At 49.4% G+C, this 25457-nt stretch overlaps 1 protein-coding gene across 3 annotated transcripts in view; it reads left to right on the top strand.

Moving 5' to 3' along the window:
- The window catches only part of CSMD2 (CUB and Sushi multiple domains 2), a 264720-nt gene that overhangs the window by 130213 nt on the left and 109050 nt on the right, over window positions 1–25457 (top strand). For all 3 annotated transcript variants that reach the window (XM_032709961.1, XM_032709960.1, XM_032709962.1), the window contains 3 exons: window positions 3774–3877; window positions 7348–7460; window positions 15442–15624. In XM_032709961.1, coding sequence (XP_032565852.1) covers window positions 3774–3877; window positions 7348–7460; window positions 15442–15624 — 400 coding nt within the window. The remainder of the gene's footprint in view (window positions 1–3773; window positions 3878–7347; window positions 7461–15441; window positions 15625–25457) is intronic.

Genomic DNA, 25457 nt, shown 5'->3' with positions numbered 1-25457 from the left:
TGTGGAATCAGGATATTCTTCAGTGCTGGTTCATTAGCAGTGATTTAGTGGTTAATGAGCCCCAGGGGGTGGGATGTGCAGTGAAGGACAGGCCACTGTCTCCTGTCTCCCTGCTCAGGTGTCAGCTGTGCCTCCATCCCGTGGCTCCTGGATATCCATTCCCAGGTTATGGAATACCCACCAGCTTGGCCTGTGGAATGTGTGTTGTGCTTTATATGTCATTTTTTTGCGTGTTTGACTTTAAAAATCGGCAACACCCAGTTCTTGTGTGCATAAAACAGACCTCTGGGTTTGGAAAGAAGTCCTGGGGAGCTGGATGTGGACGTAGGATACACTTCCAGTTGGGATTCCTGTTAAAAACAGGAAGGAGGAGGTGGAAATCATCATCAAAATCCACTCATGGGCCATGTCCAGTGTTTCACTGACCCTTCAGTGTGTTGCTTTTGTGTTGAATATTCAAGTCTAACCCTCAGCTCTGTTCCTTTGCTGTTCTGCCTGTCTTGGGCCCAAAGTTTTCCAGCTTTTCCATCAGCACTGTGGTGGGATAAGCTTCTCCTCTAAGCTCCCTGGGCAGATTGTCTCCTTTCTCAGTGGAATTTCTCCTTAGGGAAAGCTCCTCTTCCCCTGTTTGGTTTCTTCTTCAGCTTTTAACCCTGAGTAATAATGAACTGTTAATTAGGAAACAGAATCTGCAGGTCCTGATCCTTTCATAGAGGGGGATGAAATTGGGAAAATCCATTCATTTTGATATTTCTCGACCCAGAGCAGAGATTTAACAGGAGCAGAACTGCAGTTTGTGCTCCCTGGGCTGCACATCATAGATTTTTACAGTGAAATATGGGTGGATTGGTTAAATCAACAGCTTTTATGAGCTGTGTGAAGAGACTCCCTTTTCTGCAAAGTGATAACTAGTTAATTAATAATGGCAGTTTTAGAAAGGTTTATAAATTTATAAGTTTATAAATTTTCTGGGTTTTTTTTTTTTCATCCTGGAAGTGGAATTTCCAGGTAGGGAAAAACCTCTCCATGCCTCTGCAGCAGGGAGGGGTGAGAAGGAAGGAGGTTGAGAAGGAAGGGGTTTGGGAAGGCCCTTAAGGGGATGATCCCAGTGTGGATCCCCCATTTCCCAGTGTGGGTAAGGGAGGGATTGGGGCTGGATTCACTAAAATGCCTGTAAAATACTTGGAATATGAGAAGCCTCATGTGGCTGAGCAGGATCCTGCTGAATTCAGTGTAATCTTTTTATTGACTCCAGTGCTCCTTGGATCAGGTCCTGTTACATGGAGCTTTTAACGTGAGCCTGGAGAACCAGGGGAGCTGAATTTAGGGCTCATTTGCAAGTCCTCTGTTCTATATTTGGAAAAGAACCCTCAGCCAGACTCACTGAGCCCCAGAATCCCCTCCAAGTTTTGCTCAGAATCCTCCCCCAGCAGCTCTGAGGGCAGAGAGCTCCTCACTGACAACTTGCAATTATTCCCCAGCCAGAGGGTGACATCAAACCCATTTGGGGGGATATTTTCAGGCTATTGGGATTTTTTGGTGCTGGTCCTTGGTGCCCTGGGAATGAGTTTCCACCACACAGTGGAAAAAACTAAATCACTGGGGAGCTGAGAAATGAATATGATAATTGGGGGATTTGCATAAAAACGGTTTCTGGACCTTTTTTTTTTTGCCATAATGGATGTTCCTGGTTGATGTTTCTCCCGGGGTTGTTCTCACCTGGGGTCTCACGAGCCAAATAAATGAAGCTCTGTCCCAGCTTTTTTGGGATGGAGGGAGATGGGCCCCCTGCAGGGGAGGATTCATCCCAAATTAAGAGAAATGCTGGAGCCTGGGGAGAAGGGGGAGATGAGTAACGTGCTTGTAAAGCATTTCAATGTAACTGCAAGAGGTGTTTTATGGAGGGAATTATTGGGTTTTTTCCCTCTGAATGTGGCTGCACTTCAAATCACTTGGTGCCACAAAGCTTTAGGATCAGGTGTCACATTCCAGCCCCATTTTCTTGGCTTTGCTAATTGCTTCCTGTCACTTCAGCAGCTTAAAAATGGAGCTTTTTGTGTCATCCCCTTGTGTTTGTGTGTGCTAGGAGGGCTCTTGTTGGTTTAATGAATCATTAAATAATTTTCAGCTTTCGGAGCCAAAAAGAAAAAAAAAAAGAAAAAAAGAAAAAAAAGAAAATAGGGAAATGGATAAATAAATATTGTATTCAGCATCCAGTTCCTGTGCCACGAGGTTACAGTCTTGAGTGTGCTAGAATGTAATTAGTTGTTTAATTAGGGTCAGGCTCCTCAGAATGCAGCTCACTTGAGTGGGTGATTGAGCAGACGATGTGTGCAGCGTTACAGTGCTGTGTCCTTTGTATTAATTACATTATTCCATCATTACAGGCTTTAATGACGACCTGCACAGGTTAATATTTGGGTGCTGCCACTCCAATTAATGGTCCCACAGTTGTCTGAAGGGTCTCTCACACGAGAGCTCCTGTTTCACCATCCCAGGGCTTGGGGGAAAAACTCTGATTTTTCGGGATGTCGTGGCCAAAATCCCTCATTTCTGGGCATTTGAGAAATGTTGTGTTTATGTGTAGGAGGGGGTGGCACAGGACAGCTCAGCCTCACCTGTAGAAACACCATTATTTTTTTTTGATTTTGGTTTGAACTTTGGGACTTTTATCCCCTGTGTTTGCAGGAGGTGCTGCTTTTAATGGGTAAGAAATGAAATGACAGAGAGCAGGATTTTGGTTTTCCTGTGCCCTAAGATGGGCCCTAAGATGCCCTGGGGTGGCATCAGGTGCCTGTGGGCCTTGGCACACACGTGGCTCCTCCTCCTGAATTCCTTTTGATAATTCTGTGTTGTCTAAAATAGCCCAAGGGGGCCTGGACTCAAATTTGGTGATTTAATCTGTTAAAAGTGAGGAAGTGCAATGTGTTTACAGGCACCTGCACAAAGGTCTGATGATCCAAGTGCTTTCCTGGCTCAGGTCACTGAAGGAGCTCCAAGAACCCAAAGCTCCATTGATTGTTCTGGAAAACACTTCTGGAAATGAAGTTCTCTTCCTTTTCTGTTTGTTCAGCCTGGATTAAGGACCCTTTGTCCCCTTAAATCATGTTGTATTTGAAAACAAGAGGTTTCCAAAGCAGCTGAAAGGTTTTGGAACCCAAACCTCTTGTTGTCCACAGGGTTTGTGCTCCGTGGGGGCTGCAAAAGTGGAGTGGGGGTGGAAATTTGGGTGGAACAGGAGAGAAAACACGGGACACAAGGAGCTGTGGCCAGATGTGATGATGATGATGATTGTGTTTGCAGACAGCCTGAGACAATTTCCCAGTGGTAATTCATGTAAATCCTCTCTTGGTCTGACCAGAAACCAGGAGAATTTTGGGAGAAACTCAGAGCAAAAGAAAGACTCTCCACTTGCACCACTGCCTGTCTGCACATTCAAACCCATCCCCAGGATCTCAGGGCTGGCAAGGAAAGATGAGAGAGAAAAGGAGCCTGCTGGAGTCCCAACACACACCCTTTTATCAATAAAGTCATCTGGGAAATCGATGGATAAGGCAGAGAAATCCCAGAGGTGGTTTCAGGAGGAGCTCAGTCCATCTGCAGGGAGGTGCTCCAGGGCTGGAAAGAGCCAGGACAGTGACCTTTGGGGATGTCCTGGAGATATTAGGGATGCTCTTGGAAGCTCCAGAGCCAAGCAGAGGGACAGGCAGGGCAGGGGCTGGCTCTGGCTCCCGGGGTGGGGGGTTCCTGTTAACGTGCTGCCTCTTTGCCAGGTCATCAAACTCACCTTCGAGGAATTCGAGCTGGAGAGAGGATATGACACCCTGACAGTGGGGGATGGAGGCCAAGTGGGAGACCAGAAAACTGTGCTTTATGTGTAAGTAGCATTTCCTGAGGCCCCTGGGGGAGGGAAACCCAGCCCTGGGCTTTGCCTGAGGGGTTGGGATGGAGGAGCCCCCCCTGCTCCCTGTCCCTGGGTGAGGGGTTTGTGCTGCTTGGTATTTTTGGGGGCTGTTCTGGCGTGTTCTCCCCTGGTCACACCCTCTCAGCTCTTCCCTCTGCACCTCCTTTCTCCTGAGCTGCCTTTGTGGAGCCCTCAGAGAGGGGCTGAGGGTGTCCAGGGAGCTGAGGGAAGAGGATAAAAGCTGGAATACAAGAAGAACTGCAGCTCAGGCAGGATCCAAGGGCTGTTTTCTCTCTCTCTCTCTCCTGGGCTGTCCTTCTGTGCCATGATTTTTACCTGTGCAAAGTGTAAATCCATTATCTTGGGGTGACACCCTGAGCATTCCACCCCCAGGGTGCATTGGGGTAAATGATGCCCCCTCAAGTCTGGAATTTATCCCCCTCAATTTGCATCCTTTAGGCTGCACATGTGATGTTCTGGGGGGGGTTTCTTCAGCGTTGGAGACACAGAAATGGTCCTGCTTTCCTTCCAGGCCTCTGCAAAACTCCTCCAGCCAAGCTGTTGTGCTCTTGCCAACTGGTGGGAGGGTGATATATTGTGGGGTTTTTTTCATTCTTCCTCTTCTCTTGTTTTTCCCACCCAGATCAGCCTCCCACTCCATCTCCACTCACATTCCTGTTTCCTTGTCTTGCCCAAACCTTTGTTTTCCCCGAGGTTCCTTTTCCTCCAGGTTTCTTCCCAGCCCATGATCCTTTGGTCAGGAGCTCCAGGAATGGGCAGGCTGATTATTGCCCAAGTGTTTGTAATTGAAGTGTTCCAGAACATTTCACAGCTGGTTGGTCAAAATGTGCAAATCACTGCCAGGGGAGCAGTTTGTAAGAACCTGCTGAAACGATTCCTCCTTCCTCCCCTTTGGCTTTGCCTGAAGCCCAAGGAAGATTTTCCTGGATTTGGTTGTCGTCATTCCATGTTTTCCTCACTCTGCATCAGCCCCCCAACCCCTGGCCAATGCAAATGTGGAATATCTGGGACTGGGAAAGGTGCAGTGTCTGGAATCTTTTCCCAGTGCAGGGGAACTTCCAAGCAAATTCCTGATGCTGATCCTAGCAGGGAAGTTTCTTTCTTTCTTTATTTATCATCTGCAAGGATAAGTTGAAAGGTAATTAAATGTGAGAGAGGTGTGAAGAGCACAGAAGCATTCCAGCTGTAATTAGTGTGCACTTCTCCCACTGTCACCTGGATCCAGGTAAATCCACTGTAGGGTTTTTTGAGGACTCAAAACACAGAAACCTGATCCTGTCAAAGACAGGAGTTCCAATTTTCTTGCTGCTCTTCCTTTCTTCTTGGCTGTTGAAGAGGAGCTCAGTTCCTACTGCCTTTCAGATGAAGGAACCCTCTGGAATCAGCTTGCACAGCTCAGCCACCATCCCAAAACGGAGCCAGGAAGGAGCATTTGTCTCCAGCCTCTCCCTCATCCCTGTAAAATGCATCTCAGGGAACAGAACAGATTGTTAGGCTGAGCTTTTCTGACTTGCAGAGAGGATTTTATTCCCTAAAGTAACAAGCACCCAAATCAATCACTGGGCTTGTTAAAGTGGAATAGCAAAGAATGAGAGAGGCTTTGAAGCTCCCTTTTTTTCCTGAAGGTTTTTCTCTTGCTGTGCTCCTCATTCCTGCCTCTCTGCTGCTTAAATACCTGGAGAATCAACAATAACACCCCAGCACTCTCCAGCAAACTCTTGGGGTGCAAAACAGGCATTAAACCGAGATCAGTTCCTCATTTTCCAGCGCCCTGGGATCAGTAAAATTTCTGGTGCAGGTCAAAGGTGGGGGCAGAGCTGGGAGGGCTCTGATGGGCTTGGGAGAGCTGGTTGTGATTCCAGGGAAAAGCACCCTCTGGATCCCACAACCAGGGCTGGAGCAGGGGCTGGGGGCAGGTCTGACACTGGTGGGTCTGGGGAGGGGCTCTGGGATGGGGAGGAGAGTTCTGTGCAGGTCCTGTTCACCTCAGATACCTGGAGAGACCCTGGCACTCCCAGGGAGCTGCTGGGAATTCCTGGAAGCTGAGGAAGCAGCTCAACCCTTGGAGCAGCCACAGCATCCCAGACTGGTTTGGGTGGGAAGGGATCCTAAAGCTCATCCAGTGCCAGCTTCTCTGGGCAACCTGTGCCAGGGCCTCCCCACCCTGTCCCATCCAGCCCCTGCACATCTGCAGGAATTCAGATTTAAGCAAACACTACAGAATAAAAGAAAAACCCCAAGCCCTCATCTCTCCCCTTGCAGGAGCTGCACTTTAATTTAGAAATTCATCCCAGATAACACCTGAGCAGAAATAGTGCAATAACAACGTTAAACACTGCCACTGAGACAGGCAACACAACAATCCTGCTGCTGGAATAATGATCCTTCCCACACACTGCTCCTGTGTTTGCAGGGAAGGGAAGGAGCTGGAGCCCTGGAAGATGCTCCTGGGGGTGGGGGATAAAGCTCCAAAGCTCTGTTGAACCACAACGAGGTGATTAATCCCGGGGCTGAACGAGCCAGGAACAGCTCCTTAATGGGGATAGATTGGTGACATCTCCCTAAATCCCCTCAGCTCCCCTGGGAGGATCCTGGAGGGAAGGAAACCTCCTGATCCCTGGGATTAGCAGCACTTCTCCAGGGCTCATAGGGTGCTCAGCACATTTGAGGCTCCTGCCTTGGCTTCCAGGTGGTTTTTTTGTTTGTTTAGGTTTGGGGGTTTTTTTGTTTTTGTTTGTTTGTTTGTTTGCTTTGGGGTTTGTTGTGGTTTTGTTTTTGTTTCTGTTTTTTTAATTATTATTTATTTATTTATTTTTATTTTTTAAATCTTTATTTATTTATTTATTTTAATTTTTAAATTTTTTTAAAATTTTGTTTGTTTGTTTGTTTGTTTTTGTTTGGTTTGGGTTTTTTGTTCTTCTTTTTTTTTTTTTTTCCAGATCCTTTTACAAACTTTTCTCTCAGGGTGGAAGCTTTGCAGAGAACGTGTGGGGAAAACCAATTTTTCCTAATGCTAAAAAACGCTGTGGAGGCAGTTCAGGGGGGTTCCCTCACCGGTTTTTGGGTTCTGGGAATTTTATTTGGTTTCGCTCGGGGGAGAAAGAAAATGATTGCTTTTGAGGCTGGATAATACATTGCAATAATGGCACCAAATTGTAATTATTATGGTGATGATGATGATGATAATTTGCAGGCCCTCAGCTGTGGTAAAAGCCTCCCAGTGCAGGTAGAATGCAGAACAGACAAGGAAACATTTTCCAGACAGTCTGGAACACGCAGCAGGTTTTTGGGCAGTGTCCTGGTTTGGGGTGACTCTCAGTTGGTTTGGCTGTTTTCTGGTCCTGCAGAGGCATCTCTGGCCTTTACTCTGGTGGCTCTGGGAGGCCAACAGGCTGTTGATTTGTCCTGCTTTCCCTTTGCAGCCTGACGGGCACCACCGTCCCCGACCTCATCGTCAGCACCCACCACCAGATGTGGCTCCTCTTCCAGACAGACAGTGTCAGCAACCTGCTGGGCTTCAAAGCAACCTACGAAGGTAATCCAGGCCCCTCTCCCAGAATCCCTCTGGTTTAAAAGGATCAGGGCTGGGATGAGTGCAGGAAAAGGAGGAAAAAGCTTCTCTATTTATATATCGAAGCTCTGCAGGTTTTTTTTTTTTCCTTTGCTCCTCTAAGAACAGCTTTCCTGGGTTCTTTTCCATCAGGGCTGACTGGGTGGGGACTGTCTGGTTGCCATTTCATCTGCTTTGTTGGAAGGGAGCTGGTGAGGCTCAGCTGATGGTGACAGATTGTGGCTGGGGGAGGAAATGATGAGATGGAGTAATCAATGGTTCCAGTGGATCAGGGGTGTCAACTGCTTTACACTCGGGTAGTCTGGAGTGTTACAAATGAAAGGAAAGTTAATACAGGGATTTTTCAAAGGAATGCATCAGGATGTGAATGCTGAGGTCTGGCACGAACTTGTGTGTTTGCTGTTTGTCACAGGTGTGAGAAAGTGGGATGGAAAAGTGTCTCTGTCAGCTCCAGGAACATTTCAGCCTGGCTCTTCCCAGGGCCCTCATTCATTTTTCAAAGGGTTTCTCTTGGATTTCCCGTGTTTCAGGGAATTGTCACCTTGTTTTCGGGGCCCAGGGTGGTGCTGGGGGATGTGAGGGCACAGAATTAGGGGACTGAGGGACCTGAGCCACCAGAAAACTGAGCTGGCCCCAGTGCCAGCGAGTGCAGGGAGGCTGGGCAGGACCTCGGGGGAATTAGGGTGATGCTGGAATATTTACAGGATGGCAGGGCCAGGTCAGCAGGAAAAGTCCTGGAGGAACATAAACAAGGGAATTGAGGGAAGGAAAAGGCAAATCCTGATTTTCCAGGGAGCATCTTCACGGTGCCATTTCGGCCTCAGCAGTTGGGACTGCCCAGCCTGGTGGCTCCGGGCTCTGATCCTGCCCACCTTGGTGTGCAGCTGGTTTTTGGCAGCCTGGCAGAGCTGCTGCCCCCAGACTTGCCCTTGGAGGGGCCACTGCAGCTCTGCTGGGAGTGATCCCTGCTCCCAGACCTGCCTGCCTTGCTGATCTCATCCCGAGGGCACTGTGACATGTTCCCCCTGTCTCCTGATAAATCTGGTGTTGCAGAGCCCGTGATGGAGGGACTTCTCACCCTGTTGTTCATCTTGGGTGAACTTTGGGGCCACAAGGAGCCTGAGTTTTCCCTCCTCTGCCTTGTTTTGATGTTGTTGGTACCTTGATCTATGGCCAGGCCGAGCTGCTCTCGCTCCCTGTGACCTCCCCAGTCCATCATCACTCGTGGCCTGGACTCCTGTGGAGCTCCCAATGTCAAATGTGCCTCTCCCTTTCCTGCTCAGCAGCTTTACCTGCTTATTTGCACCAAATTCCAGGATCACTGAGGTTGGAAAAGACCTCCAAGATCAGAGTCCAACTATGCCCCATCCCCACCTTGTCCCCCAGCCCAGAGCACTCAGTGCCACATCCAGTCCTTCCTTGGACACCTCCAGAGGTGGAGACTCCAAACCTCCCTGGGCAGCCCCTGCCAACACCTGACAGCCCTTTCCAGGCAGAAATTCCTCCTGGTGTCCAACCTGAGCCTCCCCTGGCACAGCTGGAGGCTGTTCCCTCTCCTCCTGTCCCTTGTTCCCTGGGAGCAGAGCCCGACCCCCCCCTTCTCTCCCCTCCTGTCAGGGGGTTGCAGAGCCAGAAGGTCCCCCCTGAGCCTCCTTTGCTCCAGGCTGAGCCCCCCCAGCTCCCTCAGCTGCTCCTGGTGGGATTTACAGTAACTTCTATAATTCTGTGAAATCTTTTCCCTGTGGTTTTTTTTTTTGCCATCTTTGCCATTTTCCCAGCACTTTCCTGACCTTGCTGGGTGGATTTGGGCAGGAACAAACACACACAGGGGTTAAACTGCCCCCCCCCCTTCCACCAGCCAGGGCCATAAAACCCCCCCAGATTTTACAAGAGCTTCGAGTTCCAAAGCAAGAGGCACCTGAGTGAGAGGCAATTGCCAATTGCCAAATGCATTATGAAGTTATGTCCAACTTCTTAACAAGTTTCAATATCAGTTTTATGGCCCCACTTCCTCCTATTTGTGAGCAGAAAATTGGAGCTGTGTAAAGTCAGGACCCAAAAATCTGCCTGAGAGAACGGCAGGGATTGCTTGTGGGGTGTGTTTAAATAACCATCCATCCTCAAACGTGGAAGTTTCAGTGTTCATTGGGAGGGGAGTGTGATCCCAGAGCCTGTTGCTGTGCTGGAACACTCACACCCAGGAGATTTATCCATGCACAGCTCCAAGGACCTGTTGGAAAAATGTGCTGAAGAGGGAAAAAAAAAGAGAAAAAAGAAAATAGGGAAATGGATAAATAAATATTGTATTCAGCATCCAGTTCCTGTGCCATCAGGTTTTTACTGATGGGTTCTGAGGAAGGGGGGGACCAGCCAGGTCCTTTTTCTTCACTGGTGAGTAAAGAGAAAGCCCATTTGCAGCAGGAAGAGTGTGGAGAACACCAGGGATCTGGATTAGGGTTTTCCAGATCTGCACATGAGGATGGGATGAGTTCAACAGAATTGTTAAAACTTAAAAAAAAAAAAACCACAACAGGACAACCCCAAATTTTAATGCAGTGATATGTTTTGTAGTTTATGTTTTTAATATGAAGGAAGAATTTAAAATGAAAACTAGAATTATAGACACACACTAATGTAATTTGGGTTTCTGTTGGAATTGGGTTAGTTTGGGTAGAGCTGAGTAAAGTCTGTGCTCCTGAACCACCAGGGGATGATGAAACAATATTTATTGTGTGGAAATGCTGAGTAAGTGTTTGGCTCTGGCTTGCTCAGCTCCACGCTGGAGTTCAGCCCCGTGGTGCTAAGAGGCTTAGGAGCTCTGCAGGGCTGGAGTTGGGAGATTTCCTCTCCTCAACTTCCTGGCTTTAATCAAATTGCTGCAGCCCCAACCTGCTCAGAGGAGCTGCTGCTTTGTGCAGCCCTTTATTACATTTATTTCAGGCCTAAATACAGTCGTGTGTTGAGGATTTTTTTTGGTTCAGCATCACCTGAGCCTCACTATTGTGGCTGGGGGGGGTGAGGGGTTTCTGTCTCCACTGCTCTGCTTTGCCATTAAATGTATTGACTCGTGTCCTAAAGCTGAAATAGTGCTGAGCCAACACCAGGGAGGCTTTTTAGCTGATGATGTTCTGCCCTGAGCTGCTCTCAGGGTCGGGGAAACTTGGATTTCAGTCTCGTCTGAACCTCCTGGCAGCGATTTGATGTGAGGCCACGGGGCTCTGTGAGCCAGCTGGGTTCAGCTGCTGCATTTGCTCTGCAGTGCTGGTGGTAGATGTGGCAGAAAGATCCTTTTCAGTTCGTCCCCTCCTCGTTGGGTTTCCTCTCTAGACCCCTTTTTTCCTCGTTCATACAGTCCTGGAATGGTTTGGGTTGGAAGGGACGTTCAAGCTCCTCTCATTCCAACCCCCTTCCATGGCCAGGGACACCTTCCCCTCCAAGGTGGTTTCAGAGCTGGACAGTTCTTTTGTTTGGAACTGGATGGTCCCTTTTTTTGTCCCTGTTGTGGTTTGAGACCCCCCCAAAAATCCAATTTTCCAGCCCCCCCCCCAATTCATTTCAGCACGAGAGGGTTTTCGGACAAAACACATCTACCAGCGTGGGGAAATTATATCCAAATTTATTACTGACCCAATAAATATTATAATACATTATAATGCTCCCTGACACCATTAACTCCAATGAGTTTAAACCAAGTTATTCCAGTTTTCAAGCCCCTCACAATTTGTCTCAGTGCGAGAGGGTTTTCAGACAAAACACATCTACCGGCACAGGGAAATGATATCAAAATTTATTACTGACCCAATAAATATTATAATACATTACAAACAACAATTCTAACTCCTCTCCTATGGTAAAGCAATCTATTTACATTAGGTCAAATCCCTCCTTTCCCTTGGAATCCCAAAGAATGAGGCCTTAAGAACACCCCGGGCCTGGTTCCTTCCAGTTCCTCCCTGACACCTTTAACTCCAAAGAGTTTAAACCAAGTTATTCCAAGTACAATGTTAAGTTTAAACCAAGTTATTCCAAGTACAAAACCCCGAGTGTGAAGTGTTTTCTTGACTCTGTTCTGACTGGGGGTGGCCCCCAAAGTGCTCCCAAATCCTTCATCCTGTGGCCGTTTCTTCCAGAAACTGGAATTTTGCTTCCTTGCGGCTCAAACCACTTCATTTTCCTCCACAGCTGAGTCAGGCAGGAGCAGAAAATTCCCAGAGAACTCCAGGAAAAAGAGTGGCCTGGATTTCAGGTGCCTGCAGGGTTTGTGGTGGAGGAGCAGGGAGGGTTTTGCTCTCATTAGTCCCTGGTTCCCTCCTCTGCACAGGGCCCCCAGTTTCCCCACCCACCACCAAGGAGACAAACAGCATAAATAGCTGCTGCAGAATTCCTGCTGAAACGTTTGCTGGGTAGAAAAAAAATTGCTGTTTTGTCAAAATGTTGTCTGTATGAATAATATTTGACGGAGAAGTTTTGAAAGATTTGTGTCGACTTGTTTCGTTTCAATAATGTCAAAACATTTGATTTGGATGTTCTTGTTTAGTTTTGACTTTTATTATTCTGATGTGGAAGTGATTTTTGCTTTAAACATTCATCAGGAGAAATGGTTCAACCTCATTGAAGTAACATGTTTTGATATTTCTAAATCACTCCTTTTTTTTTTTCTTTTTCTTTTTTTTTTTTTTTTAGTTTTTTTTGGAACTTCTGCCCTGCTAAATATTTCATAGATTTTACTACCTGTGAAAAAAAAGAAATGCAGGAACCAGGGGGATTTTTTTTTCCCCTCAGGTCAGAAAATGGAATTGCTGAATAAATTCCGTTTTCCTGACCTCTGTAAGGTAACAAAACGTGTGAGCTGCTAACAAGAAGGGGGGAAATGTGCTCTGATTCTTCATTTCTGTCCATCCTTAACCCCCTGGTTTCACATTTCATTTTCTCTGAGCTCAGTTCGTGCAGAGGGGCAGAGAAGGGTGATGCAGGCAAGGGGGTGAGGGAGGGAAACACTGAATTTTGTGCCCCCAGAGCAGCTGTGCTGCCTCACTTCTCCCTCAGCAGAGGCTCAAAAGGCTCTGATTTTACTCTGATTTTACTTTACTGCATTTTTCCTGAATCCCTGACACCCCAAGCATGTCCTTTTTTGTTTTACAAAAGCACTGAACACCCAGAGGTCCCTTTGGCTCCTGCTGGAGCTGGAGCTGCCCCAGAATTCCAGCAGGGAATTCCTGTGTCCAGCATCCTATGGGCAGTGTTGCCTGTAGGAGCTGAGAAAAAAAACCCAACAAACTCCAAAGCAATTTAATTGAGGATGAGATAAGAAAAGGGTTTAATTTGTGCCTAGGCATGAGATTACAATTTATAATATTGCTTGTCCAATCCCAAGTGTTTCCACCCCCTGGTCCACCCCCTTGGAATTGGGGCTGGGGGGCTTTTCTTCATCATCTTCATCTTCTTCAGAGCACAACAGGGTACAGGGTCACCCAGTTCTTGACTGTCCTTTTGTGGTTCAGGCCAGGATTAGATGTCCTCAAATAGAAGAGGCCCTGCCTTGACAAGAGACTATAAACATTTTCTCCTGGAATTCAAGGGGTATTGATATGGGAGCATGGAATGGGGTATGTAGGGGTTGAGGAATGTGTAAACTGCTGTGCTAAAGGGTAAAGGAATAAGGGCTGCTGCTTCTAAAATCTACTTTTGCTACTTAACTACTTATAAAGCTTATAAAAATTAGAAAAAAAACCCCAAAAAATCAGAAGAATCTTAAGGCATCAGCAGGAGCACCTTCCCCCAGCCCAGGTTGCCCCAAGACTCCAAGGTGTGGGAGGGGAAGGAATAACAAAAGTGGATTTTTGAGGCGGTCTCAGTCTCTGTCAGACACAACGATAAATGTTTAAAATCACCTTATTCCCATTCGATCTCGTTACTGCTTCGTGAGTTTTAAAGTGGAATTTTCATTTCCTGGCAGGTACCATTGGCCTCCTGCATATTTTTTTTTTTTTTTTGGAGAGGAATTGTGGTGGTTTGAGACCCCCAAAAATCCAATTTCCCAGTCCAAGCCCCCCCTCCCACAACTCACCCCAGTGTGAGAGGGGTTTTTTTCCAGACACAACACACGACTCAATATGGGGGGAAGGGAATTACATCGCACTTATTACACAAATAAATATTATAATACATTATAGACACAATCCTAACTATCCTATGGTAAAGCAATATCTACATTGGATCAAATCTCCTTTCCCTCCCATGAAAGTTCAGAAGAGGGAAAGATCCTTTCCAATTTTTAGGGCAGCAGTGTCTCTCCTCTTCCATGCAGCAGTTGTGGCTGGAGTTGTTGGAGCTGGAATCTCTCTCCATGACAGGAATGTGCAGCTCAGTGCTGCTGGAACATCCCAGCTGGTTTATTTTTCATCCCCTCCCGTGCGGGTGCAAAACCTTAAAAACACTCGGATTTTCAAAGTCTGCAGGAAGAGACATAAATCCTGACAAAGTGCTTTTCGCTGAGAAACCTATTTTCCACGAAAAACTTTAATATTAATTTATGTTAAATTATTTTTGGGGATGCTTCATTACCTGGCAGCGACTTTTCAGTTCAAGATGCAGAGAGAGCAGGAGCGACGTGCCTTGGTGACTTGGTGCTCTAAAATACACCTGGATCCCGAGTTGCCTTGGAGTCAGAATAACAATGAGGTGCTTGTTGTTATTCGAAGCAAATTGGAATATTAGATGGAGCCATGCAAATCTCAGATCCCACCGTTCCCCTCCGTGAGGGAAAAAAATGTCATAAAAAGAGATTTCCAATTTGGCGCAAGAAATTGGAAACGGGGAGGAAAAGACAGCGAGGCTGATGGGAGATGATGGGGATAAAACCTGCAGCACGGGCAGGGGGAGATGAGTGTGAAGCAGATAAATAATGTGGGAACACTAAGGAGGCTGTGAAGGAATGAAGTGTTGGAGCTAATAGTGATCCAGAGCAGGGGGCCCTTTGGAAATGGAATTGTGCAGGGAAGGAGATAAGAGAAAATTGTGTCTGGGGTTTCTTGGCTGGCACGAGGCCCACGGGATTAGCTGGGTCTGGGCAGGGAGGGGAGGAGAGGTGACAATCCAGCAAACCCCCCCTGTGTCCTCCAGGCCAGGGGAGCCCAGGGGCTGGTCCTGGGATCATCATCAAGCACAAGTCCTATGAGGAGAGTCTGAGGGAGCTGGGGCTGTTCAGCCTGGAGAAGAGGAGGCTCAGGGGAGACCTCCTCACTCTCTGCAACTCCCTGACAGGAGGGGGGAGCCAGGGGGGGGTTGGTCTCTTTTCCCAGGCAACCATCAGCAAGACAAGAGGGCTCGGGCTTCAGCTGTGCCAGGGGAGGTTTAGGTTGGAGATTAGAAAGAATTTCTTTGCAGAGAGGGTGCTCAGCCATTGGAATGGGCTGCCCAGGGAAGGGGTGGATTCTCCATCCCTGGAGGTTTTTAAGATGGGACTGGATGTGGCATCAGTGCCATGGGCTGGGAACCACAGTGGGGTTGGATCAAGGGTTGGACTTGATGATCTCAGAGGTCCCTTCCAACCCAGCTGATTCTGTGATTCTGTGATTCTACGATTCTATGACCATGGAATCACAGCCTGGTTTGGGTTGGAAGGGACCTTAAAGTCCATCTCATCCCATCCCACCCCCTACCATGGGCAGGGACACCTCCCACTAGCCCAGGTTGCTCCAAGCTGACCTTGGAGACTTCCAGGGATGGGGCAGCCACAGCTTCTCTGGGCAACCTCCCTCCCAGGGGGGAAGTGTTTCTTCCCAACACCCAACCTAACCCTCCCCTCCTTCTCCCCAAAGCTCCAAGGCTGAGGGAGCAGTCAGGAGGTGGTGCCAGGGCTCTATCTCCTCGGGAGAGCAGCTCCCTGCCCAGCAGGCTCTGCCCCAGCTCCTTCCCCACCCCAACCCCATGTTCTGTCTTGCAGAGATCGACCAGGGCAGCTGTGGCGATCCCGGCATCCCGGCCTACGGACGCAGAGAGGGCTCCACCTTCCGCCATGGGGACAGCCTGACCTTCGAGTGCCAGCCTGCCTTCGAGCTGAAGGGCCAGAGAACCATTACCTGCCAAAAGAGCAGCCAGTGGTCTGCTCAGAAACCTGTGTGTGTGTGTAAGTCAGGGAGGAGGCGGCTCCGGAGCATCGCCCGTGTGTGTGAGCTGGTGCTGGGGACAGGGGGGTGCTCTGTGCTCTCTGCCGGGGGCACAGATGGCACCAAGGGGCATCTGCACCCAGCTGAAGCCCTGGGGAGAGCTTGGTTGGGCTCTTTCCTGGGCAGAGGAGGGATGAGGAGCTCGGAGCAGCGGCCAGGGGGAGATCGGGGCTGTGCTGGGACCGTGTGCTCTCCCTGCCCTGCCTCGGGTCCCTTCCAGGTCCCTTCCCTTCTCCAGCTGGAGATTTGGGCTGTCCTGGGACCGTGTGTTCCCCCTGCTCTACCTCAGGTCCCTTCCCTTCTCCAGCTGGAGATTTGGGCTGTCCTGGGACCGTGTGCTCTCCCTGCCCTGCCTTGGGTCCCTTCCCTTCTCCAGCTGGAGATTTGGGCTATGCTGGGACTGTGTGCTCTCCCTGCTCTGCCTCGGGTCTCTTCCAGGTCCCTTCCCTTCTCCAGCTGGAGATTTGGGCTGTCCTGGAACCATATGTTCCCCCTGCTCTGCCTCAGGTCCCTCCCAGAGAGAAATCTGGGCTTTGGTGTCCAAGGCAGGACACACAGACACAACAAAATCCTGATTTAAACCCTAACTCTGATTTTGCCATTGAATTTTCCTGCCTTGTCTGACTGCACCCAGGCTCCAAGTGCTGGCCCTTGGTCTGTGATTTGTTGCCCGAGCTCTCAGCAGAGCTGGGATGTTTTGCTCTCTGCAGTGACTCAGAGTAACATTTTGGGATGTAAATGGGAGTTGCTGCACAGTCCCTGGTGGGTTTTAATGGTCCTTTGAAGATGTGTTGGGCAATCTGCTTTATTGCCCTGACAGAACCTTCACACACACACACAGTGTGGGGTTTGGACAGTGCCAAAACTCACAGAAGTGTCTTTGTTTTCCCCAGTTGGTCACAAGCAAACCCTTCCTTTTGTCTCATCTCTAATTAGGGGAATATGTTCCAGTCTGTGCCTTTGAGCAGGTTCTGTGGTGCAGGGGAGGGAGAGTGAGCTGAGAAAAAAAAAAAAACAGGAGAGGAAAATGCAGCTGGGGAAAAGGGAGAGAGGGAGAGAAAGCAGAAATGTTGCTTTTTAGCAGTGTGAAAGGTAAATAAATCCATTTACTGTGCAGGTAAATAGATGTGCTGGGGTAGAGCCCAGGGAAAGTGCTCCTTTGGAGCGTGGCAGGAGCAGAGCTGACAGAGCTGGGGGAGCAAACCTGGCTCCTGCAGAGCTCAACTGGGGTCTTGGAGAGCTGTGGGAGACTGGGAGGTCGTGGAAAAAAGGGGAAAACTGATTCCATGGAAGTGCTTTTCTTTTCAAACACTAATTTAAATGTCTGCTTGGGCAAAGGAAGCAATTCCTGTGTGAGTTCTGCCTTTTCCAGGTGCCGTCACCCCCAAAATTCCTGTTTGCTTTTGCTCTGTAAGCAAATCAGGCTGAAGATGCTGGGGAGGAAATTGGGAGTTTTTCCTGGTTAACTGTGAAGTGGGAAGGGTCAGAGTGTTTCTGTGCTTAGATCAGGAATCACTGGTTTTTCCTTCTCATTTCCTGGACTTTCAGGTGACTTTGAACAGCTCATGGTTTGGTCGAGGCTCGTGCTGATAGTTTGTAGTGGGAGTAAACCTGTAGTTTGTGCCCCAGATGAAACAATTGGGTTATGCTGGTACAGAAGGGAGACTCTCCAGTAAAACAGGATTATTTTTGTGGGTAGATACCTATCAGGGGCATCAAATCAACCCCCGTGCAAAGCATGAATGTTTTAGTTCAAATAATTCCAGTGTGTTCTGTTCTCTGTGGCTCTCCAGCTTTGGATGTTTGTGAACCAGTGACCCCCAGGGGGTGGGGGGTGTCTGTGCTGAGCCTGGGGGTGACTCTGGGCAGTGCCTGGCTCTTTGCTCCTGTGTGAGATGTGGGTGATGGCTGGACACTCCAAATCTGGACACTCCAGATCTGGACACTCCAGATCTGGACACTCCAAACCTCTTCTTCCTCCCTCTCCTGCAGCATCTTGCAGTGCTCGGATCAGCTTCCCAGAGGCCGTTTTTGGCTCTAAAAATGGGATTTCCAGCATCAGAGGAGGGGGGGGTGTGTCTCAGGCCAGGGTGGGTCTCACCCCCAGCACCCCCCAACTGTTGTTTTCATACAGAGCTCGTTCCCTTTTCTCTCTTGACACCACAATATGCTGGTTACTGAAGGAAAACTGTGCTAACTCGGGTGAGGTTTGTGCTCCCATGGTGGATGTGACATTCCAGCTGAAGTCTGCACTGACCTGTGCCTGAGGAGATCATTAAGCTCACAAATGGGGCAGCAGCCCCATAACTGCAGCTCTAGAGTGGCTCAGCCCCTGTGGGGAGTGCTGGTGGAAGGCTGGGCAGACGTGGCTGAGGGCAGGGGTGTTTTAGGAGGGCCATAACTCCAGATACTGGGTGGGAATTGCTGGTTAAACATCTTATGTACAGTAGGGACAGGCTTGTTTTCTGATTTTATGGGAAATACAGCAGGGGAAGGCCCTGCTGCAAAACATTTATGACCAGGATTTGTTCCAAAATTTGTGTTTCCTTGCCAAGGAAAGGGAGATGCTCTCACAGGGTTTCTGCAGCAGTTCAGTGAGGCTGAAAAGGTTCTTTGCTCTTCTTCCCCAGCAGTTTCCATTCCTTTCTGCTCCTCCTGCTGCCTGTCCCTGGGGATCTGTGTCCTGCAGCTCCTGAGCTTTCAGTCCTGCCCCTTTCCCAGGGGGTTGACTCGTGCCAAGCAGTGCTGGCATTGGACATGATTGAGGGTTGTGGCATAAACTGTGACAATAAATGTCACTGGGAGCACCTCACTGAGCCAGGCAAACTTTTGGCCCTGGTTTAGCTGTTGCTCTGGGGGGATGATTCCAGAAAACACCTGATTTTCTGGTGCCTGTTTAGTTGGTGCACCTCAGGCCTGTGAACTCCAAGGTTTCTGGACCCGCCGTGTTCCCCAGGGAAACAAACCCCTGGGAGATAAAACAAATAAAACTGTGTTTTGTGAGCCCAAACAAGAGGGTTGGAGGTTCCTACCCCAAGTTTGGCATTGCTGGGGGTGGGGATAAACTCGTGTTTGTGCCTGTGTGTGTTTGACTGGAGGGGCCTGAATTTGGGCTGGGCTGTTCCAGGACACTTCTGGATTCCTCCAAGATCTGCTCTTGCTCTTGCTCTGCTCTTGCTTTAGGATCTCCATTAGTTTCCAGTGGTTTTCCTTTGGTTGTGTTCCTGTGAACTCTGTGTATTACTGCTTAGAGCAGTGCTCGTGCCTAATATTCCCCTGAACAGAACAGAAGGCTTTTCCCAAAGCATTTCCAATTGGAATTATGTTAAATTGTGTGCTTTCTTCCCCTGGCCCTGGAGCAGATGTTGTGCTTTCTTCCCCTCTTGTTCACTTGAAATCCTCAGCCACAGCCCATTTCTCCTCACAGATCCGCTCAACTTGCTTTCCAGTCTTTTAATATCTGATTTTCCTTAATAGCTGTGTAAAATACCTCCTTAGTCATAACTACTCCTTTTTTTTTAATTATTAATCCCATACTGGCCTGTTAGACCTGCTGAATAACCTGAGCTCCCCCTTGGAAGGATTGCAGCCTTCAGTGTGGAGCTGAGCTCTGCCTTCTGGGAGCCCTGTCTGGGCCAAACCATCAGGGCTGGGACCTGGAAATGCAAAGTGCAGTGGATGTTTTCCCCAGGAATGTGCTGAACAGAACTGTGTCATTCATGTCACTTGACAAGGTTGTCATTTAGCTCTAAACTGAATTGGCAATTGGTCTTTATTTTCTCCCTTTCTCCCTCTCTCTTTCTTCTTCTCCTTTATCCCCTTTCCCCCTTCTCCCTTTCCCTTCTCCCTTTCATATTATTCCTTTTACTCCCTCTTCGTGCAGAGCTGATGGAACAGTTTATATTAACTCCCCAAATGTTTCTCCCTCCTGCTGTAAATGTTTTCTTTCTCTCCTTTCTGCCACTGGACTCATTTACCTGCCTGTAGATGCTGTTGCTTTTAGTGGGTTTTTGGAAGAAGTGCAGGAATTCTGGTCCTTGTTATTCCAGGCTGTTTTGTCATGTGTTTTTTTTTTTTTTAATTGTGGTTGATGCTTTCCTGGAGCACCCTGCTCCCATTCTCCTGGTGTAAATGCAGGGACACCCTGAGATTATCTGAGACAGGGGATGGGGGCTGACCTTGCCCTGCCCAAACGTGTCACCTCTGGGCACAGGGCAGGGCACAGGTCACATCCCAGTCACATCCCAGCTGGAACCCTTCCAGGACACGGGTTTGTCACCTGCTGAGCCCAATTCCTGCCTTGGGTGGTTTCTGCAGTTGTTCATCAGCTGTAAATCCACGAGGACCCACCAGCACCTTCCCCCTGCCCTCCACCCGAGGGGTTCAGAGCAGCAAAGGGCTGGGGAAATGCTCCTTATCCAGCCTGTTCCCCTGAGCCAGAGATCCAGGGTGTCCCTGCAGTGAGGGAAGCAAATTAAATGAAGGCAGGATTACCCTGATCTCTGTTTCCATGGGGGATTTGTAGCTTTTGTTAACAACCTTGTTTCACGCTTGCAGCCATGTAAGACCGTTCCCTTCCTGATTTTAAGCAGGCCACTCTCTCTCAGAGCCCTTGTTCTGCAGCCCTGGTTTATAAAGGGCTGAGATTTAAATGTTTGCTTAAGCAGACAGACGTGCTCAAGTGCTGTACTGGGCAGGAATCACTTCAGCTCCTTCTTAATGATGAGGAATCAGGTTATAATTGTTCCCCCATGAGCTCCTCAGGCTTTTTTTTTTGGTGTAACCTCACTGGAGCCAGGCAAACTTTTGGCCCTGGTTTAGCTGTTGCTCTGGGGGGGTCATTCCAGAAAACACCTGATTTTCTGGTGCCTGTTTAGTTGGTGCACCTCAGGCCTGTGAACTCCAAGGTTTCTGGACCCGTCGTGTTCCCCAGGGAAACAAACCCTGGGGAGATAAAACAACTAAAACTCTGTGTTTTGTGAGCCCAAACAAGTCCCTTTTCCTCTGTGGGACTGTGAGAGTGCCATGGAACCAGTCCCTGCTGCTCCTCCTTGGGGCTTGTCCCAAATAAGCTGCTCATCCTGCAGCATCCCTCTTGTCAGGTGAGTTGGGAGGTGTCCCCTGTGTCTGTGTCTGAGGAGAGCTGGCACTGCCCTGGCTCAAACCAGAGCCTGGTTTCTCCTCAGTGTTCCTTTGCCAGCAAGTTCTCCCTGGCAGTTGTAGAGCCACAAGCTGCTCTGGGAGTTGTGATGAATTTTTGGGGTTTTGGGGTCCTCAGCAGGGAGGCTCCTCCTGCCCGTGGCAGAGCTGGGCTGAGGGGTGTCCCCTCCGTGCCCACCCTCCCCTGGGTGCTGCCAGCTGCCCTCTCAGCCCTCAGCAGCAGGATGCAGTTCCTTGGGTTGTCTCCACGCTGTTATTTCCCTGATTGAACCGGTGGAACTGCTCCCCTGGGGGGGTTTTGTGCTGCTCCAGATGAGCCATCCTGTGCCAGGGCATCTGTCCCTGTTCCTGGCAGCAATTGCTCTGCAGGGTGGCTCTGATGGGCTGCTCCTCTTCTGATCTGCACTGGCACTTCCCTGGCTCTGCCAGGAGAGGAGATTGTCCCTGTCCCCTTCCCTGTGTCCAGGAGGTGGGAATGTGGGGGGTGTTGTGTTGCCATCCCCAGTCTGGGCTGCAGAGGAGCTCCTTTGTTTAATCCAACCCTCTCCACATGGGGTTGGGGTTTGAGGAGGCTGCAGTGGGACACTCCCAGCTCACATGGGATGGAGCTGTTGGGTGGGAGTTTGTCTTAAGGAGGTTTAATTGTTTTCCTGGGAATTGCAGCCTGGTTGGAGGCCTCTTTTCGGGAACGTGCTGTCCCAGCAAAAGTCAGTGATTTGTTTGTGATGGGAAGAAGAGTTTCCCCCTCCCCCTGGGCTGCAGGTTGCTGGGAGTTATCCCAATCTCCTGCTACTGGGGGGGAAACTTGGGAATGTTCTTGGGCTGCTCCTCCAAAGCCTTCCTTTCTCAGTGCTCACACAGGTCCAAAGAGCTGCCCAAGGACATAAATTGCCTCATGGCTCCTTCTCAAAGGACTCAGCAATTTATTGCTGGACCCCAGAAATATTTAATGCAGGATGCAGTGGCACTTCCCTGGCTTTGTCAGGAGAGGAGATTGTCCCTGTCCCCTTCCCTGTGTCCAGGAGGTAGGAATGTGGGGGGTGTTGTGTTGCCATCCCCAATCTGGGCTGCAGGGAAGCTCCTTTGTTTAATCCAACCCTCTCCACGTGGGGTTGGGGTTTGAGGAGGCTGCAGTGGGACACTCCCAGCTCACATGGGATGGAGCTGTTGGGTGGGAGTTTGTCTTTCCAGGCTCTTTCCTTGCTCCCCAAGGGTGGAGCTTCAGGTGTTGCTGAACCTGCCCAGGCTCTGCTGTGTTTCACACTTTGGGGGGTGTAACCCTTTTTTAGGGTCACAGCACTCACCCCTCATCCCTTTGGGGTGTCAGGACAGTGTGGGGACAGTCCCATGCCAGGCTGTTCCCTGCTCCAGCCTGCAGCACTTGGCACAGGGCTCCAAACCCTGCAGCACAGGAGGGATGAGCTGCCAGAGCAGCACAGCAAAGGCACAGACAGAAACCACTGGGCTCATTTGGAGCTTTTGCCAAAACCCAGCAATTAAAGCTCCATCCTCCTGTGGCCACTGCCCCCATTCCCAAGGGGCTGCAGGGAGGGGGAGAGTTCTGTTCCCAATCCACGGGCACATGGGAGAGGATCTTCCTGCAGGACCTTGGAGCACCTTCTGGGCACAGATGGCTGCAGGATCCCTGGCAGACACAGCCCAGCCCTGTCCTGGTGTGGATCAGCAGCTCCCAGGAAGTTTAAGAAACTTTGAGTTGCTCCCAGGTGCTGTTTGAGAGGTTTGAAACCTGCTCAGAGGCTCCTGCACAGCCTGGTGTAAATCAGTGATATTTTCCTCGAGTTTTGGTGCCCAAAACCTGCCTACTTTTCATCCTTCTCGACTTCCTGCTGTCCCAGCCCAGTTCAGCCATTCCACCAGGGTGAAATGAGGAGTTTGTTGCTCTGAAATCCAAGAACTCCTGGTTAATATTTGCTCCAAACTCCTTCCCTCACCTCCCACTTGCCGGAGGGTTTGGAGGAGGGAGATGCACCCCGGTGCAGATGTGTTTCTGCAGACACAGAAAGAGGAAAATACAAAATATAAAGCACTTTGCTTCCCAGCTGGAGCAGTGCCCTGGGCTTCCAGCACTGTCAGCTCCTTGGGATGTGTGCTTCCCAAGTGAGGAATGCTGCTGATTAACCAGGCTCCTGCTGAGCTCCCGTTTTTCCATTCCATCACCAAGCTGTGCCTAGAGCAGGGATCTTCTTCAAAAGGGGAGGGAAGGAGAAAATCCACTCCTGTCTCCAAGCTCTCTCCCAAGTGGTCACAGTCTGTGGGAACAATATCTAAAAAAACTGAGAGAGAAGTCAGGACTTTTTATTGTTTCCATGGAGACTGCAATTATTCTTACAGTGGTTTCCTGCTGGGTTTTCCAGCTCCTGTTCCCACGATGTGACCTCTCCCTGGGGTCAGCCTTGGATCCTCACCTGCAGGGTGAGCAGGGCTGGAGTGTCTGGGGGCACCAGATGTGGCCTCACGGGAGGAGAGAGGTGGTTTGTGGAGGAGCTGGATCTTTGGAAGGCGGAATAAAAGAGAAACAACTTGGGAGAGAGGAGATTTGGGTGAGACAACTGCAGGAATTGCTCCTGATGGAGATGCTGGTGGAGAACTCTTGGGTTCCCCTGCATTCAGCCCAGCCTCAGGCATCACCCCCAGGGACATGGGACAGTGTCCCTGTGCCACATCCCCCTGTCCCACTCAACTTCCTGAGCTGTTCCTTCGCTGTTTTCCTGCTCTGAATCGAGGCAGAACCTGGATGATGGTTGTGATGACTTGAACAAATCCCTCGTGCTGGGCCCTTCCTGCCTGTGCTCTCTGCTCTGTCCCTGCTGGCTTCTGCTGGGATTTATTCTGCTGCATTTAATGAAGGGATTTTTCTTATTGCCTTTGCAGTGCTTGGTCAGTAATAACAATTATTGACAAAGATCAGTGCGGGCTTATAAACGGGACCCTGTGCTGTGCTCATAATGAAATGTCCTTTTCTAACATTTAAGAACAAGGGTAATAAATATTAATTCCAGGCTCTGAGGTTCTCAGGGCTGTTCCCAGCTCAGGGATCCTGATGGACAGGCTGCAGGCAGCAAGGCTGACCCCTGTCATGTTGGGAATCACTGCTGGCTCCTCGGGGGCTTTTTGTTCCTCGCTGTCTCAGCAGCACAAACAGCAGGAGCCAGGCAGTGCTGGGCTGTCTCCCACCTTTCCTGGCTCCAATCCTGCCTCTGACAGCTCTTCTCCCTGCCTGTGACATGTTGTTAAACAGCTCCTGCCTGGATCCTGGTGGCCAGCACTGCAGAGGGGCTGCTGTGGATCCCAGTGCAGCCCCAGAGCTGAAACTTCTCCTCATAGGGAAGAAAAACCCCCTCAGCTTAAAAAGATGAAGGAAAATGTCCTGTCACAGGCACCAGGATCTCGTTGAGGATCCCTCTGGACCAGCTGTGGCTTCCTGGGCTGGATGTTCCCCTTGGGAAGGTGAAGCCAAGCTCCTCTTCCCACCAAGGAGAGCTTGGACCTGGTTCTTGGCCTTTGTCCTGCAGCCCCAACTTGCCTTTCTGCTCACTGATCTTATGGCAACTCCAAATCCTCATTTGCTCCTCTGCAGTGGAGACTTTTGGAGTTGTTGGGGTTTTTTTGGTTTTTTTTTTTTTGTTATCAGCTCCTTTTTTTAATGTGTCACTTTGTTTTATCTAGCAAAGGTTAATTTTATATTCTTCCCTCACCCTGCCTCTGCCTTCCCTTTGTCAGCAAGTTCTTTGCTGTTGTTATTTTGTGAGCTGAGCTGTGCTGCACCTCTCTCTGCCTGGCTGGTGGGATGCTGTAGGTCCTCTGGCTGAATGCTAATTTACCACTTGGGGTTTAAAAATTTATGGGAGACACCTCGTTCCTGGGAGGGGCTCCTGCCACTCACATGTTTCCCTGGGTGTGAATGCAATATTTCTTAGGCAGATTATACCCTGCTTATGCTGACAGAATTATTTGACAGCATCCCCTGATATTTCAGCTTCTTGTAAAGAGCCCAAATCCTGAGGATATTTTGCAGTTTGTTTTCTCTCTAATCTGTTCCCTTTGTTGCTGAGAGCAGGGAATAGATGGTGTGGCCTTGATAACGTCATGGTAACGTCCATTTATTGGATCCCAACCCATCCAGTGTTGAAGGGAAGGCAGAGGGAAAATAACAGAGGGAGGGCTGAGCAGTGATCCAAATAATTGTATAAATGCCAAACTCAGCCCAGGCTCATCCTCTGCTCGATGTCCCTTTGCCAGGAATTAGGGAGATGTATGTTCCCAGTAATGGGTTTTACCAAGGGTGATGGGGGGGAAAAAAAGATGAGCAGAGCATCCATACATAAAATATCCCAAGCTCTGGGCAGGTACCACTTGAGAGGCAGCCTTGCTTTTCCAGGTTAATGGGCCTTGTCAGCTGCAATACAGTATATATTGAAAACCCTGGAGGGCTGAAGGTTTTTTTCCTGCACACTCTTCCCCTCAACTCCACTTAAAGGAGGTTTGATTGTTTTCCTGGGAATTGCAGCCTGGTTGGAGGCCTCTTTTTGGGAACGTGCTGTCCCAGCAAAAGTCAGTGATTTATTTGTGATGGGAAGAGGAGTTTCTCCCTCCCCCTGGGGGAATTGTCCCA

The sequence above is a fragment of the Chiroxiphia lanceolata genome, chromosome 24 (genome assembly GCF_009829145.1).
Source record: "Chiroxiphia lanceolata isolate bChiLan1 chromosome 24, bChiLan1.pri, whole genome shotgun sequence".
Lineage (NCBI taxonomy): Eukaryota > Metazoa > Chordata > Aves > Passeriformes > Pipridae > Chiroxiphia > Chiroxiphia lanceolata.
This window is presented reverse-complemented; position numbering and strand designations above follow the sequence as displayed.